A 23001-nucleotide genomic window follows, 5' to 3' on the forward strand; every position below is an offset into this window, starting at 1 on the left:
TTGAAAGATTGAATTATGAAGATCCAGAGGGTTACAAACCTCCTAAGATCGAGATGTTTGATGGGAGGGTAACCTGTAGGTACGTTTGAGAACATATTGTGACAAGTTCATGGAGGTCGGGAAGGATGAAAGGATTCACTTGAAGCTGTTCATGAAAAGTCTCACTAGAGACGCCCTATCTTGGTACATAAGTCAAAATCCCAAGAAATGGGTTAATTGAGTAAGCATGGCATCAGACGTCATGGATAGATTCAGGTTCAATATGGAAAATACACCGGATGTCTTCTACATACAGAACGTCAAAAAGAAACAGACGGAGACTTTTCGCGAGTATGCTACTCGATGGAGGCTAGAAGCTGCAAAGGTCAGGCCGACACTAGAAAAAAGCAGATGAACAAATTCTTCGTTAGGGCCCAGGACCCACTATACTATGAAAGGTTAATGGTCTTCGAAAATCACATTCTCCGACATCATCGAACTCGGGGAAAGGATTGAAGAAGTGATCAAGAGCGAGATAGTAACCAATTTTGAGGCATTGCAGGCTATTAACAAAGCATTACAGTCAAGGGATATATCAAAGAAGAAAGACATAGGGGCAGTGATGGTAGCCCAATGTCCAAAATCTCAACTCACGTACCAAACACCTCCACCCACACACCAACCTTCACCTCCCAGATATCCTCAATCCGCTACCGCCTACAACACTTATAACACCCAGCCAACCTATTATCATTCACCTCCAACCTTCCAAAACTATCAAAAACCCAAACCTAATTTGATCGCAGACCACCCAGACAATACACCCTTATTGCTGAGCCCATCGACCAGCTATATGAAAGACAAAAGGCTATCAGATACACCCTTATTCCTGCTGTCTCCATGGAAAACTCCTTCCAGTGGGTCAACCCAAACAAAACATGTGCATACCATTCTAGTATGAAAGGACATACTATTAATGAATGTCGCACTCTGAAAAACAAGATTCAAACCCTGATTGATACCAAAGTCATACAAGCAAAGGAAGCTGCACCTAATGTTCGCAACAACCCTCTACCGCCCATAGTGGTGAAGGAGTAATGTGATAGAAAATGATGAAGAATGGGATCCTGAAGGGTCAATTGGGCTTATTTGGGAAGGTAATGACCCTAAGAAACCTGCAGTCACACTCACTCTTATTGTGGTACAGATACAACCACCAGTCGAAGTTGAGGTAGCCGCATCAGCTCCATTTGAAATTGAAGTGACCGCACCTGCAACTATGCCTACTCCATTTGAAGTAAAAGTAGCCACACACTTCACTTTGATGGTGGCATCCACACCACCCTTCAATTCCAATACCGTACCTTGGGATTATGTTGCCGAAGCTAGGAGAAAAGGAAAAGCAAAAATGGAAGGGTCTGGTACTGCACAATGGATGATCAAAACTGGAAGAATCTATACCCCTGAAAATTTGGGAGGAACAAGCAAGGAAGCTGCTGTCAAACAACCCATCATTGAAACTGGTCTAGATGATCTCTGGAGGAAAGTACAGTTAAGAGAATACTCTGTTGTTGATTATCTGAACAAAACTCCTTCCCAGATATCCATCCTGTCGCTGCTACAAAATTTTGAAGCGCATAGGAATGCTATGATAAAAGTGTTGGATGAAACGTACGTACCCAACAATATCACCAGCGGAGAAATGGCCAAATGGTGGGGCAAGTTCTGGAAAGCCACAAGATCACTTTTCACGAACACGAGTTGCCGCATGAGGGATTGAGCCACGGGCACTGCATATCACAGTGCAAGTGCATTGCTAGGGTTTTGATTGATGTAGGGTTCAGTCTCAACATCTCTTTGTTGACAACTCTGAAAAGGTTGGGCAAGGGTTTGCATGAAATACGAGCAAGAACTATGAATGTGAAGGCATTCGATGGGTCGCATAGAGCCACGATTGGGGAAACCAATTTATGTTTGCAGATGAGTCCTACTTGGTTCGATGTCGATTTTAGCTACTAGACATATCCGCTTCCTATAATCTGTTATTGGGATGACATTGGATACATGCCATTGGGGCTGTCCCATCCATTTTGCACCAAGCTATGAAATTTGAATGGAATCATCAAGAGGTAATAATTCATAGAGATGGGAGCAATCCCATCTACACCAATCAAAATGTTTCGGTCGTAGAGAACAGAAGGAAATTGGGTGGAGAAACTTATCACCGCATCAAGCGTGTCAATGCAATTGAGAAAGATAAATGGTGAAGCAGCAAAATAGAAAGCATACTAGCATGGTCAGGGTATGAACCTGGCAAAGGCTTGGAAAGAAGCTCCAGGGCATTACCAAACCAATACAGCTGAAACGTCACAGTATAACATTTGGTCTTGGATATCATTATACATGGCAGGAATATGATGATTGTCACCCCCATGGCGCGGTCCCTATTACCCTATTGAGCAGCCAATACAGCATCTGAGTCAGACCTTCCATCAGGTCGATATAATGTAGGGATCCGAAGAAGAAGAAGCTTTGGCTAGGCTAAGGAATCTGTTCTTAGAAGACGAAGATATGGATTGAAATGTGATAGTTGAGGAGGAGGAGGAGGAAGAACACCTTGTCATTCAGACAGCGGAGAAGAGAGCATTTCTCAGGAACTAGACCGCCAAACCATCCAGTTCCAGACGAGTCCCGGGGTAGCATGGCTACTAATGTTATTTGAAAAACAAGCCTTTTGAACATTTTGTTTTGAAAACACCTTTCTTTTAGTATTTTGTTTTGGAGAACATTGTTTTGAAGTCATCTAGACAATACTTTGTTTAACGTTTCAGCATTTATCAAATAATTTGATTTTCTTCTACAACATTACTATTTCTGACCTTGATAAATCAACGACTATGACATGTAAAGAGACAACACAGCATAAGGATAGTGACTCGGAAGAAGAAGATGAGATACATGAGGAAGTTATCAGAAAAGTTGAGAATTTCGAGAATAAGCCTAAGTCCAACCTAGACGAAACCGAGACAATCAATTTGGGAGATCCTGAAATCATCAAAGAAACCCGCATAAGTATTCATCTGTCACCGTCAAAGAAGAAAGAATACACTCATTTCCTGAAAGAATATGAGGATATTTTTGCGTGGTCATATGATGACATGACCGGTCTGAGCACATCCATAGTGGCTCATAAGTTGCCTACCAATCCAATATGTCCGCTGGTGAAGCAGAAACTCAGAAAGTTCAAACCAGACATGAGCCTAAAAATCAAGGAGGAAGTCAATAAACAAATCAAAGCCAAAGTCCTCAGGGTAGTTGAGTACCCAACCTGGTTAGCCAACATTGTACCGGTTCCGAAGAAAGATGGGAAAGTCAGGGTGTGTGTTGACCATCGGAATTTAAACAGAGTAAGTCCCAAGGACGATTTCCCGCTACCAAATATACACATTCTGATCGATAATTGCGTCAAGCATGAACTCCAATCCTTTGTAAATTGTTTTGCGGGTTATCATCAGATTTGGATGGACAAAGAAGACGCAGAGAAAATAGCTTTCATTACACCATGGAGAGTGTATTGCTACAAAATGATGTCATTCGGTCTGAAGAATGTTGGGGCCACCTATATGAGGTCCATGACGACCATCTTCCATGATATGATAAATAAGGAAATAGAGGTATATGTTGACTACATAATCATTAAATCCAAGAAAGCCACAGATCACAGAGCAGACTTGAAGAAGTTCTTTGACAGGCTAAGGAAGTACAATTTAAAACTGAACCCCACAAATTGTGCATTCGGGGTTCCTGCCGAAAAATTGTTGAGATTCATCGTCAGCCGCCAAGGAATCGAGTTGGACCCGTCAAAGGTTAAATCTATCCAAGAATTACCACCACCGAAGAACAAAAAGGACGTGATGAGTTCCTGGGACGCCTCAATTATATCAGCCGCTTCATAACACAGTCAACAGTAATATGTGAACCAATTTTCAAAATGTTGAAGAAGCATGCTGCAACCAGTTGGATTGAGGATTGTTAGAAGGCTTTGGACAAAATCAAGGAATACCTATCCACACTGTCAGTCCTGGTCCCACAAGAGCATGGTAGGCCACTACTACTTGTTATACCCTATTTTAAACTGGTTAAAGTAAGGTACAATATATAGGTGATTCTGGATTTGATTAAAATTAAAGAGTCGCCACCTAATTAATTATGGTGAATTAGGACACCTAATATTTATTAAAATAATTTAAAGAATAACTCTGTAATGGTCTACTAACCTAAAAGGTTATAGGTAAGGGTTCAATTAATCTAAAGGGAAGGCTTTTAAGGTACCCTTTAAGATTCATTTTAAATGATTAACCAACCGAACTTAAATTAATTAAGGCTGTGTGTACGTTGTAAAATATTTATTTGTAAGTGTAAAAGATAGAAAAAGACATTCTACTATGAATGTAGCGTAATCACAAATACAAATTTTGCAAAGAAACAGGAACCAAGAGTGACTTTATTTAAGAGAAACCGATATTAAAACCAAAGTCGGAAAGTTTAAATTTGGTGATTTGAAGCACTAATTTTACTAGTCAAAATTTCTGAAACTTGAAAGGTTACTAGTTAAAACCTTAAGGTTCAGGTTGGCCTAATTGTCTATGAAAAAATTATTATTGATTTTGGGAAGTAACAAATGTATTCTTAGAAAAAAACACTTTCATTTCGACATCGTACTAAAGATCTCTATTAAAAAAGTATATTAGATTGTAAATGCTTCAAAACGCTACTCTAAAATCTTTACAATTTTCTTTTTAAAAAAAATAAAAAATTAGTGACTTTTAAACTACCCAAAACAATTAAATGTAAAGTATATTTGACTTAGGTTGTTACTCATAGGAAGTGATAAACCAGTAGCAAATAAAATAACAAATTAATAAGTCAAAGATATATGAAGCATAGTAAAATAAGACCAAAACTAGTATCACGATAAATAGGAAAGTATTCGCGGCTTCCTCTCGCTTTTCTTAAGTTTCTGTTCGGATGCATCTCGAGAGGGCGAGAGAGAGGCGTGAAGACACGGAGGAAGACGTAGATGCAGATTCTCAATCTAACAGCGGCATCGAGTCTCAAAGCAAGACTCAAAAGTGCTCTCGTATGTCATGCAAAGAAGAAGAAAAGGAAATGAAGGAGTTAGAAAAAGATATCTAAATCTTAAAGTGATATACAAATAATGAAGAGAAATTAAGTAAAAAGGAAAGAACATTCAACTTGCAAACTTTAATACTAAAACAAATACATGCTCATGTTACACTAGGCCAGAAACATTAGAGAAGAAACCAGCTCTTGTTAATAGCAAGTAAATCCTAAGAAGGGATCTTACCTCTTAAAAAAAATTCTTATCCAGTATCCAAGTATACTACTACATTTTGCTCTATAAGATTTATAAATAAAATTCCATCTAACATGTGAGTAGATAAAGACATGCTTTACAATCTTATGAGGTCATTCTAAATCAGTAAAGGATGGGTAACATTTATAAAAGGCTTATAAACTTGCACCAATGTTTTATAATAGAGTGAATCAGATTAACTAAGGTCCACTTCAATGTTAGGTATTAAAAAACCTATAGACACGATGTCTACTCTGTCAAACATATTCTTAAACTATACTTCAATTATTTTGTGGAAACCTAGAACATGTTATAAATATAACCCAAAATAACAATATAAAACAAGCAAAACAAACAAAGAGATATAGATAGAAAGAGAGGAAGAGAGATTATTATTTCTTCTTCAATTGTTTGTATTTTCCTATCTATTACAAGGCCTTTATATAGGCATAAAAAGTGAAGAAAATATGTCATGGAATATGTCATTGAACATACAAAATATGTCATTGAATATGTCATTAAGCATTTGAGATGAAGATCATGGAAGAAGAGTAGACATCCACCATAATGTGATATTTATCATAACACTCCCCCTTGGATGTCCAAAGATAATGTGCCTCGTTAAAACCTTATTAGGAAAAAAAACTCTATGAAAAAAAATCCTAGTGAAGGAAAAAGAGTACACATGTTTAGAAATACGCCTTTTGGTTGTCTCGTTAAAAACCTTGCAAGGAAAACCCAGTGGGACAAAACCTTGTAAGGGAAAAAGAGTACAACACGTATTAACTCCCCCTGATGAGAGCATCAACTCACATCCTTGAGTCTTCGCATCCCAATTTTGTACACCAGTTTCTTGAAGGTTGATGTTGGTAGAGATTTGGTGAACAAATCAGCTATATTATCACTTGAACGAATTTGTTGCACATTGATATCACCATTCTTGTGAAGATAATATGTAAAAAAATAACTTTGGGGAAATGTGCTTTGTCCTATCTCCTTTTATGAATCCTCTCTTCAATTGGGCTATGCATGCTGCATTGTCTTCATACAAAATTGTCGGTAGTTTTTCACACTTCAAACCACATTTGTCTCAGATAAGATGTATTATAGACCTCAACCAAATACATTCTCGACTTGCTTCATGAATAGCAATTATCTCAGCATGATTAGAAGTAGCCACGATTGATTGCTTAGTCGATCGCCAAGATATGGCAGTGCCGTCACATGTAAACACATAACCTGTTTGAGATCGATCCTTATGCGGGTCAGATAAATACCCAGCATCGGCATAACCAACAAGATCAGGATTGCAATCATTGCCATAAAATAATCCCATATCGGTAGTCCCTTTTAGATATCGCAATATGTGTTTGATCCCATTCCAGTGTCTCCTTGTAGGAGCAGAGCTATATCTTGCTAAGACATTAACCGAAAAAGTTATATCAGGCCTTATAGTGTTAGCAAGATATATTAGTGCACCAATTGCACTAAGATATGGTACTTCAGGACCAAGAAGCTCTTCATTCTTTTCTTGAGGTCGAAACGGGTCCTTATTCACATCAAGTGAACGAACAATCATCGGAGTACTTAATGGATGTGCTCCATCCATGTAAAACCGTTTCAATACCTTTTTAATGTAGGTAGATTGATGAACAAAAATCTCATTTGTCAAATGTTCAATTTGCAAACCGAGACATAATTTTGTCTTTCTGAGATCTTTCATCTCGAATTCCTTCTTTAAATAATCAGTTGCCTTTTGGAGTTCTGTAGGAGTTCCAATAAGGTTTATGTCATCAACATATACTGCAAGTACAACAAATTCCGATGTTGTTTTCTTTATTGGACAAATATCATCATTTATATAACCCTCCTTTAATAAATACTCACTAAGACGGTTATACCACATTCTTCTTGATTGCTTTAGACCATACAAAGATCTTTGCAATTTGATTGAAAATGTTTCCCGGGAATTTGAATTTTGTGCGTTAGGCATTTTAAATCCCTCGGGAATTTTCATGTATATCTCATTATCAAGTGAGCCGTAAAGGTAAGCTGTAACTACATCCATTAAGTGCATGTCAAGATTTTTATGTACAGCAAAACTAATGAGATAACGGAATATTATAGCATCCATAACATGAGAATATGTCTCTTCATAATCGACACCAGGCCTTTGTGAAAATCCTTGTGCAATAAGGCGTGCCTTATATCTTTGTACCTCATTTTTCTCATTCCTTTTGCGTACAAAGACCCATTTGTAGCTAACAGGCTTAACACCATTAGGTGTTTGGACTACAGGCCCAAAAACTTCACGTTTTGCAAGTGAACTTAACTCTAATTGGATTGCTTCTTGCCATTTCGGCCAATCAAGTCTTTGTCGACATTCTCCAACAGATTGAGGTTCAAGATCCTCACTTTCTTGCATAATACTAGATGCAACATTATATGCAAAGATGTAATCTGCCACTATATCCATTCGATTCAAATTTGTCTCAATATCAATTGTATTTATTGATAGTTCCTTATTTTCTTGAGTCGCAGGCTCATTGATTTCCTCATGAATCTCAGGATTGGTTAAATCGTGAATTTCTTTATGAGACTCTTTCGTAGTGTCATCTTGATCATTTGTTTTTCTTTTTCTAGGATTTTTGATCCTTAGAACCTAATGGACTGCCACGTTTTAGGCGTGCTTTTGACTCATTAGCTATGACACTAGAAAATTGTCCAATAGGGACATCAATACGGATTGGAACATTCTCTGCAGGGATATGTGATTTTGTTATCCTTTTCAAATCCGTAAATGCATATGGCATTTAATTTGCTATTTTCTGCAAATGGATAATCTTTTGCACCTCTGTGTCACAAATAGATGCACGTGGATCAAGATGAGACAATGACGTATTTTTCCACAAAATTTCACGTTTTGTTTCACTAATTTCTCCCCATAATTTTGGGAAAAATGTCTCATCGAATCGACAATCTGCAAAACGAGCAGTGAACAAATCTCCCATTAATGTTTTAAGGTAACGAATAATGGAGGGTGATTCAAACCCAACATATATTCCTAACCTTCTTTTGGGACCCATCTTGGTGCGATATGGGGGTTCTACAGGCACATATACAGTGCATCCAAAAATTCTTATATGAGATATATTAGGTTCATGACCCAAAACTAATTGTGCAACAGGGGAATATTTGTGATAATTTGTCGGTCAGAGACGAATTAGCATTGCTGCATGTAAAATGGCGTGACCCCAAACAGAAGTGGGCAACTTTGTTTTCATGTGTAACGGTCTTGCTATCAATTGCACACGTTTAATTAAAGACTCTACAAGACCATTTTGAGTGTGAACATGAGCTACAGGATGTTCCACTTTTATCCCAATTGATAAGCAATAATCATTAAATGTTTGGGATGAAAACTCAGCAGCATTATCAAGTCTAATAGACTTAACTGGATTATCGGGAAATTGTGCCCGTAATCGGATTATTTGTTCCATTAATTTTGCAAACGCGAGGTTGCGAGATGACAATAGGCATACATGAAATCATCTAGAGGATGCATCTATTAAGACCATAAAATATCTAAACGACCCACTAGGTGGGTGAATAGGTCCACAAATGTCCCCATGTATACGTTCTAAAAACGCAGGAGACTCAATCCCAACCTTTGTTGGTGATGGTCTTATAATTAACGCATTGATAACAAGAAGTGCAAGAAAATTCATTATTTAAAAGAATTTTTAAATTCTTTAATGGATGCCCATTTGAGTTTTCTATGATTCGTCTCAACATAATTGATCCAGGACGGCCCAATCGATCATGCCAAAGTTCAAAAGTATTGTAAGCAGTAACCTTTTGGTTTAAGGTAGAATGTGCCTCAATTGCACTAATTTTTGTTCAATACATGCCACAAGATAAAGATGAGAACTTCTAAATAATTCTTTTCTGGCCAGAGACATTCTTGGTAACGATGAGATATTCCATATTATTCTCATCTATTGTCTCAATATGAAATCCATTTTTGCGGATATCTTTAAAACTCAACAAGTTCCTCTTGGACTTGGAGGAGAACATTGCATTCTCAATGATAATTATTGTTCCCATAGGCAGAGTTATAGTAGCTCTTCCAGAGCCTTCAATTAGATTACTACTACCAGAAATTGTAGTAATATCTTCCTTACACATACTTAAATAAGAGAAATGTTTCTTCTCTTTGAATATTGTATGTGTCGTACATGAATCAATTAAGCAAATATTTTTATAATTGAACTTTGATCCAAGTTTGCTTTGAAAGATATCCATATTTGCTTCCCATAGTTTGACATACAAAAGAAGTATATGAATAAATATTAGTATTTTTAGAGAAAAATGGAAAAGAAATAAAGTTAAACCAATAATTCAATAGTAGCCTTTAATGCATTTTCTGGCAAATTCTAATTATTATACAAATAATTACGCAAAAAATAATACAAGTACACATATGACTAATACAACTACAACAAATTTATTTACAAGTATAAATTATTTGCATTTTCCTACACATTGTATGAAACATAATTGATCCATGTAAGAAAAGAACATATTTATAAAACAAATTGAGGGTGAAGTAACAAAAGTTGTTCCAGGGTGCTTGTAAACCTTTTCTCAAAGAGAATTAAAGCAATGTATAGTAAAGTTAAAATCGTTAAAAGATCACTGAGACTAGAATACTAATTAATAGGATATTACTCATTGTTTGTGAAATTTATAAAATTTCGGAAATAAAAATATTCTTAAGAACTACATAAGAAGAATTATAGAGTGCAATAAAAGTTACGAGATGTTTATTCATTACATACTACGAATAGAAAAGCATAAAAATTAAATTGCTCAATCATCTCTAACCACAGATCCATCACCGATCAAGTGGTTTATTTTTTCATCAGGGTGCTCAAAAAAATCTGCCACATCCAAGTGGGTGATGTCAAATTCATTATCATAGACAAGATTGGCTTCAGAGCCTTTATTCTTCAGAGTTGCTTGATAAAGCTCAACCAAATGTTTTGGTGTGCGACAAATTTTTGCTCAATGCCCTTTTCCACTGCAACGATAGCATTTAGTTTCTGAACCCTCAGCATTTCGCTTCTCATCTTTACCTTTCCATTTTTGGAAGTTATTTTTCGGTGGAGGATGATTAACACCAGGAAAATTTTTTCCTTGGACATGGCCACGACCACGACCACGAATATGGCCACGACCTTTTCCACGATTAGCATAATGGGAATACACCTCATCCTCTTTAGGCAATGGTGTAGACCCAGTGGGTCGATTTTCATGATTTCCCATAAGCAATTCATTGTTTCGTTCAGCCACAAGTAGAAAAGAAATCAACTGAAAGTACTTTGTGAAGCCTTTCTCTCGGTACTGCTGTTGTAAGACCATATTGGTAGCATAAAACGTTCAAGCATATCATAGTCACTGATATTATCTCCACAGAGTTTCAATTAGGAAGTAATTCTAAACATAGCAGAATTATATTCAGAAACAGACTTAAAGTCTTGGAGCCTAAGATGAGCCCAATCATATCGTGCTTGTGGAAGAGTGACCGACTTTAAGTTGTCATATCTTTCCTTTAAACCATTCCACAAAACAAATGGATCTTTCACTGTGAGATATTCAATTTTCAACCCCTCATCAAGGTGATGGCGCAAGAAAATCAAGGCCTTAGCACAGTCTTGTGTAGATGCTTTATCTTTATCTTTAATGGCGTCTCCAAGACCCATTGCATCTAAATGGATTTCAGCATCCAATACCCATGTCATATAGTTCTTGCCCGAAATTTCACGGGCAATGAACTTTCTTTTTATAATATCAGACATTTAAAAAAATATACAAATTTGAGAAAAATTATACCTTAATTTTGTAAAAGATCTTCTTGAGATGGTAGAGCCTCGTGCTGATAACGTGTTATAAAATATAACTCAAAATAACAATATAGAACAACAAAACAAACTAAGAGATATAGATAGAAAGAGAGGAAGAGAGATTCTTATTTCTTCTTCAATTGTGTGTATTTTCCTATTTATTACAAGGCCTTTATATAGGCATAAAAATTGAAGAAAATATGTCATTGAATATGTCATTAAGCATTTGAGATGAAGATCATGGAAGAAGAGTAGACATCCATCATAATGTGATATTTATCATAACAGAACAAGATTTCTTTCCGAAATATCAAACAGTACCTATAGTCGATAAGGGATATGAAGTATACAGGTTCATATTTTAAAATATTTCTTTAAAAGAAGAGAGACAAATACTTAGTATAAGATACAGAACATTCAAACTATTTAAACCAAATTACTTTTTTATGTTTGTGATATCAAAAAATGAAAAGAGTAAGTTGAGTCAGGGCTTCTAATACAGCTTATTATCATATCCAGAATTGCAAAGGTATTCAAGGGCAAAGTCTTTAAAGGAGCACCAAGATTGATTTCTAGACTATAATAAACCAAAAGCATTTTGAGACAGATCTCCACATGATTAAGGAAATGCCTAAATTATGATTTATAATACAATATTTATATTAAAATTTCAGCCAAGTACAACGTTGCTATTAACTCAAACACAGTAAACTAACAACATGGTTTAATCGTAAAACAGAACAAAAATTTTATTTGCCAAGTAAACACAAAGTTTTCAAGCAGAAACTAAGAGAGAGGTCAGAATAAGGTCGGATTTTACCTCTTGTGGGGTAGTGAACGAGTCATCGTCGAGTCTCTGATCTACTCACGAACTGAGACTAAACCTCGAACGACAGAGGCAAATATGTAAGAATGAAATTAGAAGCTTGAGAAAATAGTAGAGTAATAGCTTTAGCCGCGGGATGATGGTATCCACCTCTATTCGGCTAAGAGCTTATGGTAGTATTTATAGGGGAAAAAAAGTTAGGGTTCAATTGAGGAGCGGGAACTTGAAAGAGTCGTTTGAAATTCAAAATGTCCGTTTAAGATCGGTCCAAAACGTGACAGAGAAGAGATCGACCAAATCGTCCTTTGCTTCAGAGTTGCAATGACTTTTAAAGTATTTAAATATGAAGGAGAGAGTGGAAAGACTTTGCTGAAAATGGTGTGACATTTATTTGGTTGAACGATGTAAGATCTTGGAAGTTTTCTGAAAAAATGGAGAAGGGGACAAGGAAAGGGGTCAGTAGCGTTTAGAGAAGAGAGAGTGGGAACCCTAATTGTTTTTAGGTTCTTGGGCTGCAGAAGGGTGTTAAATGGGTTGCTCTATTTGTGATTTTGGGCCATGCTCAATGGGCTAAAGAACTGGAAAAAAATGGAACATTCGTTTGTATTGAAATTTCTTCCTTGTCAACTTCTTTGGCCTTCTAAACACATTGCACAATAATAGTAATAATAATAATATTAATATTAATATTAATATTAGTAGGAATACTAATATTAACAATACCAATAGTAGCAATAGTAATAGTATACTAATAATATTAACGACAAGAATAGTAATTGTAATAGTAATCTTAATAATAATATTACTAATAGTATTAGTAATAAAATAACAACAACAACAATAATAATAATAATAATAATAAATGAAAATAGTACTAGAAAATAAAGTATTTGATATATTAATAACTTAGAAGCTCAAGGAAATTAATTGGAAGAAAGGAGGGACAAAATTGGATGTCAACACTACTCTACCTCTCTATATTAGATGGGGCTTTCGGTTGTGTTTTAGGACAACATGACGAGACGGGAAGAAAGGAGCAAGCCATATATTACTTGAGTAAGAAGTTCACACTTTATGAGGCACGGTACTCTCTGCTAGAACGCACTTGCTGTGCTTTGATATGGACAACTCAGAAATTGAGGCACTACTTCTGTGCCCATACCACATATCTCATATCAAGGATGGATCCTCTAAAGTACATCTTTCAGAAGCCTATGCCTATCGGAAAGTTGGCCAAGTGGCAAATATTGCTGAGTGAGTTCGATATCATCTATGTAACTTAAAAGGTAGTCAAGGGACAAGCTTTGGCAGATCATCTTGCCGCAAATCCTGTAGGAGGAGAATACGAACCAGTAAAAATGTATTTTCCTGATGAAGAAGTGTCATTCATAGGAGAGGACATTGCTGAAGCCTACGACGGTTGGAGAATGTTTTTCGACGAAGCTGCAAATTTTAAATGAGTGGGTATTGGAGCAGTTTTGGTGTCAGACACAGGTCAACATTATCCGGTATTCGCAAAGCTTAGGTTTCCCTGCACCAATAATGTAGTAGAATATGAGGCTTGTATCATGAGGCTCAATTTGGCCATCAACATGAATATACAAGAGTTGTTAGTAATTGGTGATTCGGATCTTTTGGTACATTAGGTTCAAGGAGAATGGACTTTAAAAAAAACCAAGATACTACCATACCTATATCATGTGCAAGAACTGATGAAGAGGTTCATGAAAATAGAATTCAAACATGTTTCAAGAGTTCAGAACGAGTTCGCATACCCACTGGTTATTTTGTCTTCCATGATACATCATCTGGATAAGAATTTCATCGATCCCATTTCAGTAAGTATCCATAGTCAGCCTACTTATTGTGCTCATGTTGAAGAAGAAACGGACGGAAATCCATGGTTCCACGACATCAAGGAATATTTAGCGAAAGGAGAATACCCATAGCAGGAGAACCATACTCAGAAATGCACACTGCCTAGGCTGTCCAATTATTTCTTCCTAAGTGTAGGAATTTTGTATAGGAGAACACCTAATCTAGGACTATTAAGGTGTGTTGATGCCAAAGAAGCTTCCAAATTGCTCGAGGAAATACATGCCGGAACCTGCGGTCCACATATGAACGGTTTTGTTCTAGCCAAGAAGATACTCAGAGCTAGATACTTTTGGATGACTATGAAAACAGAATGCATCTTGTATGTCCAGAAATGCTACCAGTGCCAGATACATACATATATGATATAAGTGCCGCCAAACAAACTCAATGCAACAAGTGGACCTTGACCTTTTGCTGCATGGGGAATGGATGTTATTGGTCCGATCGAACCCACTGCTTCAAATGGGCAAAGGTTCATTTTAGTGGCCATCGATTACTTCACAAAATAGGTAGAGGTTGCATCTTACAAAGCTGTAACCAAGAAAGTTATCGCAGATTTTGTCAGGGATCGTAATATTTGTCGATTCGGGGTTCCCGAATCCATCATCACTGATAATGCCGCCAATCTCAATAGTGATCTGATGAAAGCCATGTGCGAAACTTTCAAAATCAAGCACAAAAACTCCACAGCATACATGCCTCAAATGAACAGAGCCATGGAAGTTGCCAACAAGAACATCAAAAAGATACTAAGGAAAATGGTAGAGAATCACAAACAATGGAACTAGAAGTTACCATTTACCTTATTGGGATACCGTACCACAGTCTGTACATCAACCGGGGCAACTTCCTATTTGCTGGTGTATGGTACCGAAGCTGTCATTCCCATTGAGGTAGAAATTTCTTCTTTATGGATCATACAAGAAGTCGAACTCAGTAATGCAGAATGGATAAGGAGCCGCTTTGAGCAATTAGCCCTCATAGATGGAAAAAGGATGGATGCAATGTGTCATGGTCAACTCTATCAGAATAGAATGTCCAGAGCTTTCAACAAAAAGGGTCAAACCAAGACAATTCACACTAGGGCAGCTGGTGTTGAAGCAGATCTTTCCACATTAAGATGAAGCCAAAACAAAATTTTCACCTAAATGGAAAGGTACTTACAAGGTTCACAGGGTACTAACAGGAGAAGCGCTCATACATACAGAAATGGACGGAGAAGTTTGGCCAAAGACTATTAATTCAGACGCAGTCAAGAGATACTATATTTAAATTATTTACATTTCTTCATCTGATATAACTGAACTACGCTTGACCTGATTCTGGTTTAAGAGGGGATACGTAGGCAGCCCTGTGGGTTCGGTCACATCTCAATAAATTTTTCATTTTCCCACAACCAAAAATTGGGGTAGAATTTTGTGGAGGACCCTCAGAATTCCGAAGCAAGTTTAGCCGACGTCATCATATGTAAGACAGTCAGAGAATTGGTTAAGTAACTGGGGCAGAATTTTGAGAAAGATTCTTAAAATTCCTTAGCAGGTCCAACAAAGTTCTTCACATGCAGAACGGTCGAAGGATCGCTTACTAAACTAGGGTAGAATTTTGAGGACCCTCAAAATTCTAACGCAAAGAAACTGCAATGTCTCTAAAAGTGTTACCGTCGTTAATTCATCTAATTTACTTGATATTATATACCACTATGTTTTCTAAATAACTTTATTTCATCAAACAAGTTCATATTTTTTCGAAAACTTTATTTCTATGGCAGCCAGATGTTACCCAGGGAAACTCAAACATGATCTCCAGAGCAAAGCAAAACAAGAAGACAAAGGCACGAATCAACCTCCCCCGTAAAACTCACAATTTTTCTTTGGATGTAGAAACAAGGAATAACCACAAGTACGTGCACCTTAAAATCATTATCTTCATAACAACCGGACCGCCAAGTGCAAATATATCTCCAGCTAAGAAATACTCTGCTCCTACTTGCTATCTGTCCACTGCATAAGACTAAGCACTGTCTCAAATCTTGCATGAGGCTATGCTCTGCCTCCTCATTTGCATAAGACTAAGCATTGCCTTCCCCCTACATGAGACTATGCCCTATCTCGATTCCCGCATGAGGCTAAGCTCTGCCTCCCTATTTGAATACGGCTAAGCACTATCTTCCATTGCATGAGACTACGCATTTTCTCCTCCTCTTCTCATGAGGCCAAGCATTGCCTCCCTATTCGCATAAGGCTAAGCATTGCCTTCTCTTTGCATGAGACTAAGCTCTGTCTCAATTCTCGCATGAGGCAAGCTCTGCCTCCTTATTTGCATAAGGCTAAGCATTTCCTTCCCCCTGCATGAGACTAAGCCCTCTCTCGATTCTTGCATGAGGATAAGCCCTGCCTCCCTATTTGCATAGGGCTAAGCACTGCCTTCAATTTCATGAGACTAAGCATTGTCTCCCCCTCTTTGCATGAGGCTAAGCATTGCCTCCCTATTTGCATAAGGCTAAGCATTGCCTTACTTACATGAGGCTAACATTGCCTCCCCAATTGCATAAGGCTAAGCACTACCTTTCCCTGCATGAGACTAAGCACTGTCTCTCTTTCTCGCATGAGGCTAAGCATTGCCTCCCCTTCTGCATAAGGCTAAGCTCTGCCTTTCCTTGTCTAATGACTGAACGTTACCCTATTTGAAGCCTAGCAATGTTTTACCTCTTCCAGGGCTAAGCTCTACTTTGATCCTATACAAGACTAAGCTTTGTCTTGTTTTGATCATATGATGCATCACCATATCTCTGTCCGAAGGCGTCATTCTCATAGCCTGAAGACACCATGTCATGGCCTGAGGATCTCTCCATATTGCACATCATTATTCAAAGACGTCATGGTTCAGAGGCACCATTCTCATGGCTCGAGAACATTATTTCATGGCATGTGAATCCCTTATCTCATGATTCATTTCCCAGGATGTCATGGTCTAAGGACATCATCCTCACCGTCCCAAGACAATCTTCATGGTCCAAAGAGAATTTGTATCACGTTTAATTTCTCGCAATAATCCATATATATTTGCATGCATCGTGTTTTAAGTTTTGCAGGTAATCCAAGAAATAATTGTTCTTCAAATGGGAGCAATCTTCGCTCCGATTTCCGTTTACAATGTTCACATTCCGCAAATGTTTTACCATAACCGACTCCCATCAATTACTTACCATTACTCTATGACCATTCAGATATCTACCCTGTGATACATCCATTACGTTTCAAATTCACATTTATAACTCCGCATAAATCCATCCAATACTATCCTTCCCAAAAGAACCCTTTCCAAAACATACGAATATTCCTATAACAATTCCATCGGTTTCATTCACCGTTGGGTACAGAACTACACACAGCCTGATTCCTGTAAAACCAGGGATATGTAGGCAGCCCAGAGACTAGGGTATGACCTATATTTTTCAAAACACCTCATTCGGTCAAAATCGGTCATCATTTCTTTACCCGACAACTCTTTCATCCTTCCCAGGTAAAGAGGGGCAGCTGTTGATACCCAATTTTTCCTTCACATATTTCAAATATGCATATATACTTTTAAAATAGTGCATGTGCACCATCACTTTGTTTATAAATGTATATAAGCATTTTTTATAATTTTTAAAAGGCTTTAAATCAATTTATTCCTGTATTTTTATCATATAAATAATTATTAATTGCATCTAAAATAATTTTTATGATGATTTATCATTTAATTTTATTCATTTATATCCATATTAAGCTTTAAATATTTTTGATACATTTTTGTATCCTTAGGCTAAATTGCATATTTTGCAATAATAGCTCATATATGTGCATAATTGCATTATTTATATAGAAAATAATTTTTTATATTTTTAAAATATTAAGTAATTATCTTAAATCATTTTCATGCACAAGTAATATTTTTTTTATTTATTAATTATTTTCTATAAATTATTTATTTGTTAAAATGGGTATTTAAAATCTAGCCCTTTTCTTAATTATTTTCGGACCACCCCCACCCAGCTACTTAAACTCCTAAGCCCAACACCCCTATACACCAGCCCAAAATACCCATCCCAAATCAATTAACCCAACCCGCTAAACCCGGCTGGTACCTGTCTATTATAACCCGCCCCGGTTACATCCCTTCTCCCTATTTTAATTAACCAAACCCCTAACCATAGCTCTCATTCACCCAAACCCACTGCCTCTGAATTCTCTCATCTCTTCCTCTTCTCCTCTCAAAACTCTAGCGTCGTCATCTCACAAATCTCTCCGATTCCAACCCCAAAGTGGAATCAATCCATTATTCCTTTACCTTATTGACTCCTCCTCCTTACTGGTTACCCGTTTTTGGTATTATATAATTGCTTGCCTAATATGGCAAGTAGATCTTGTAAGAATCGAACCAAAAATTGGTTCAAATCTTTAACTTACTATTTATTCGGTCTGTGTTCATCATTTTGCTCTTTGTAAGTACGAATATTTGTGTATCTTTTGTGGATTCCTACTTACCCTAAATTAGGAGTTTCAGATCTCTTTTAGTTGAACCAAAATAGGTTCGACTCTCTGATTTTAAGTATTATTATCATATTTTTTTCAATATTTGTCTTACCCTAAAATTAGGGTTTTCAGATTTTCTTAAATCGGACCAAAATTAGTTTGAGTCTCTGATTTTAGTGCTATTTGGGTCTATATTCTTCTTCTGTTATTATTTTTGTGTATATTCTGGTAATATTTGTGTTCCTAAAAAACTAGGGTTGCTTGACTTCTCCTAAATTGATTCCGAATCAATTTCGTATGCTATTCTTTCCTTTTTTTTTAGGTTGATTGATTGTTTTCCTTTTCTGTGTGCTTAACTTTTACCATTATTTAAACCCTTTTTCCTTCCCCCTTTAGAGAGACTCGAACTATCAAGACTCTCACTTAAAACTTAGATTTTAACCTAATTCTGTTTGCTCGTTTGTTTCTGGTCTTGGCCGGCTGAAAGCCAAGGCCAATTAATTCTGGACTTAACTACTGTGGTACATTTTCTTGCTTTCTTGACTAATTGGTAAGTCATTATCCTTTGCCATTTTATTTTTCTATGTTTCCATAATCTATGTTGTTCGACCCAGCATGTTTGAACTTTATTCTAAGCATGATTCTGCCACCTTTATAATTCTATGAGTTCATCTATTCCCGTAAGGGATATGGTTAATTGGTTACTTTGAATAATATGAATCCTCCTAAAGGATAATTTATTGTTTTAACTTCTCTTATGCATACTGTTTGCTAGTCCTGAACTATTTCTGAACTTAGCATCCTTAGGGTACTACTAGTATGGAATTAGTTAATCAATCCTAAACTTTACAGATTTATATTGTTATTTAATCCATGTGCCCTGCCAACTTGTTTTCTAATATGTCTTGCACCCCTCTAGATTCATGTGATAATCTGACTGTTTACCTTAACACTTTGCCTAAATGTTGTTGTGATTAAACAAGGTTGTCCTAAAATGTCAGCATGTACACTTAGTGTAATTAGGTCTTTTTCTGACTTAGCCTGTTTAAAACTATGTACTTTGCAAACCTTGCCAATTGGTTTCTTGGTGCAATTCTGCCTACAAATTCTGTGTTCTAAACTCTGTTATGATGGTTTTCTTCTAAAATCAACACTATTTTAAATCTGTCCCTGCCTCCTTTTATGTGCTGCTACTTTTTAAACTCCTACCCTTAAGTCCTTTAGGTTCTATCCTCAACCTCCCCAGTGTGAGCACTGCTTAGGGTCCATGAGAGATTCTTGTGAACTCTGACACACTGGGATTTGATTCTTAACCTCCTTTGAATAACTTCTAAGAACCTGTTCTCTAGTTTGAGCATTGTCCATGGGTCCCCGAGGCCCTTGGAAAGTTTGAAACACTAGAAACCTAGTTCTATATGTGCTATGGGTAAATTACTCACCACTGACTATGTTGTGCCTGTGAAATAAGCGTCGAAGCTGAAATGGATTGAAGGCCTGGTTGCCCAGGTGTATTTGGGCATAATAAAAGGTTCCCTATAGTTTATTTAATTATTCCTATGTAATTCATTTACTAATCTAGTCTGTAATAACTTTGTAACAAATAGATTATCGGGTGTATAGTAAAAATTGGGAAGGGTTCTTTATTTTCTTTGTTAATCCGGGTAGAAATCATGCCCATAGGGTTTCATTTATGCTTTTGATTCTGCTCAGTTGTCAAAACTGTATAAGTTCTATATTGTGCTTAGAAATCCTTCCTATAGGATTCTACTAAGTGATTCCAAATACAACCGTCACTGTCAATCACTTAGATAATGTGCCTATAGGATTTAATGACCATTCTGGATTTATAGTTGTGATTTACTGTGATTCATTATTGTTGAAGTGCCTAGATATTATACTGAATTAAAATCAGTAGGCAAATAATAGATCCTAACATCGCATTAAGAAACTGACTTCTTTGCATACTGCTGCTTTCTTGTTTCTCAAATAGATATCCTGCCTATAGGACTTTAAGATTAATAAAGCCTTCCAATCAATAGCGTGCATTTGCTGTTTTATGTGTGGAGGTCAACAAGAGCCCATATATGCTTTTATTTGAAAGTCCTAATTGTTTTGCTTGTCGCCTAGTCTTTTACAATTTTGAGCAACCTAGGCTTAGTCTAGAAACATCCCAAATAGAGGTCCTAATGCCTCCAAGGCCATAGGTAAGGGAAGTGTAGTGCACGCATAGGAAATGAACCAGAATCAACTAGAGAGCTTTAAGTAACAACTTAAAGATAGTAATCGGGTATAGGAGATGATAGTTTGTGTCCGCTGGATAATATGTGTAACACCCCCGTCCTGGAGGAGTTACGAAGTATTTTTTATGTTGCACGGGGTGATCCTATAGGCTAAAAAATTTAGGACCCCTCATCCCTATTAAATAGATTTCTTCGCTTTCCTAGACTAATTAGCTTAATTTAAGTTTGGCCGGGATCCACCATTGTGGACCTCGAAGGGTGCCTAACACCTTCCCCTCAAGGTAATCTGAGCCTTTACCCGATCTCCGGTGATGCAAACTGGTATAATATGAGTTATTTGCTCTAGGTGCCTCAATGCACCTTAATCCGTAAGGTGGAGACTCTAACCAATTCCTTTTCCCTACCCTCTCAAAGGAGTTGTCAAATGTCGCAACCCGATTTCGCGATAAAAGGGAGCACGATAGTCCCTATACCGTGCTATTCTTGATTTTTATGCCAAGACTATTACCTTGGTGATGCCTGATTTACCCAAATTAGAGTGGATGGGTTCATTTGTCGGTACTTCCAGCTGGATTATTTCTTTCTTAAAGGCTCAACATATGGCCGAGAAGGGTTGTTTGGACTACTTAGCCTTTCTTCGGGGATACTACTGTAGAGACTCCCGCATTGGATTCAGTGTCGGTGGTACGAGAGTTTTCTTATTTCCTTCTGATCTACCTGGTATGCCGCCAGATTGGGATATCAATTTCGACATTGATTTGGTGCAAGGCACCCAACCTATTTCCACTTCGCCTTATCGTATGGCTCCCAAAGAGCTGAGAGAGTTAAAGGAGCAACTTCAGGAGTTGCTTGAGAAGGGGTTCATTTTGTCTAGCATGTCGTCTTGGGGTGCAACGATGTTGTTTGTAAAGAAGAAGGATGGGAGCATGCGGATGTGCATTGATTACCGACAGTTGAACAAAATCACCATCAAGAATAACTACCCGTTGCCGCGCATTGATGATTTATCTGACTAGTTCTAGGGTGCTAGGGTGTTCTCTAAGATCGACTTGAGATATGTGTATCTTCAGTTGAAGATTCGTGCTTCAGATATTCTGAAGATGGCTTTTCGGACTAGATATGGCCACTATGAGTTTTTGGTGATGTCTTTCGGTTTGTCTAACGCCCCTGTGGTGTTTATGGATTTGATGAACCGGGTGTTCAGGACGTATCTTGATTCATTTGTCATTTTCTTAATTGATGACATATTGACCTACTCGTGTAATATGGAGGAGCACGAGCAACATTTGAGATTAGTGCTTCACACCTTGCAGGAACAGAAACTTTATGCTAAGTCTCCAAGTGCAAGTTCTGGTTGAATTCTGCGGCTTTCTTGGGGCATGTTGTATTAGGTGAATGTATTAAGGTGTATCATAGGATGATTAAGGCTGTCCAGGGTTGGCATAGTCCCACTACAATGACTGAGATCAGGAGTTTCTTGAGGTTAACAGGTTATTATTGTCGGTTCGTAGAGGGCTTCTCGTCTATTGCAACACCCTTAACTAGATTGAACCAAAAGGATGCTCCGTTCAGATGGTCCGATGATTGCGAGGTGAGCTTTTAGAAGCTCAAGACCGCTTTGACTACAACACCAATGTTAGTGTTGCCCTTCGGTCTGGGGATGTATATTGTGTATTATAATGCTTCACGCGTTGGCTTGGGTTGTGTATTGATGCAGAGGGGCAAGTTATTGCACATGCTTCATATCAACTGAAGCCCCATGAGACGAATTAATTATCTTGTGCATGATTTGGATTTGGCCATGTTAGTTCATGTTCTCAAAATCTGGAGGCGTTATCTTTATGGGATGTCATGTGAGGTTTACACTGATCATCACAGTTTGCAGCGCTTGTTTAAGTAGAGACACCTTAATTTGAGGTAGCACAGATGGCTTGAGTTATTGAAAGACTATGATATTACCATCTTTTATCATCCGAGCATGGTGAATGTGGTAATGGATACCTTGAGCAGAAAGGTCAAGAGTATGGGTAGTTTGGCCTTCATTTCGGCAGAGGGGAGGCCATTGGCTTTGGACATTCAGTCCTTAGCTAATAGGCTTGTGAGGTTAGATATTTCAGATCCTAGTCTAGTTCTTGCATGCGTTGAAGCTCAGTCTTCATTACTTGAGAGGATCAAGGCTCGTTAGTACGATGATCCGCACTTGTTGGTTCTCAGAGAGACGATGCTACAAGGTGGTGCCAAGGAGGTTACATTGGTGAGGATGGTGTTCTGGTACTCC

General features: G+C 37.4%; 1 protein-coding gene across 1 annotated transcript; it reads right to left on the reverse strand.

Annotated features, from left to right (window-relative positions):
• Positions 1 to 10423: 10423 nt before the first annotated feature.
• LOC138881033 (uncharacterized) lies at positions 10424 to 11217 on the reverse strand. The gene is made up of 2 exons (XM_070161233.1): positions 10945 to 11217; positions 10424 to 10765 (listed from the first exon to the last, which is right to left on the reverse strand). The coding sequence occupies exons 1-2, from the start codon at positions 11215 to 11217 to the stop codon at positions 10424 to 10426; spliced, it is 615 nt and encodes a 204-aa protein (XP_070017334.1).
• Positions 11218 to 23001: the final 11784 nt, after the last annotated feature.

Source organism: Nicotiana sylvestris, chromosome 11 (assembly GCF_000393655.2).
Source record: "Nicotiana sylvestris chromosome 11, ASM39365v2, whole genome shotgun sequence".
NCBI lineage: Eukaryota > Viridiplantae > Streptophyta > Magnoliopsida > Solanales > Solanaceae > Nicotiana > Nicotiana sylvestris.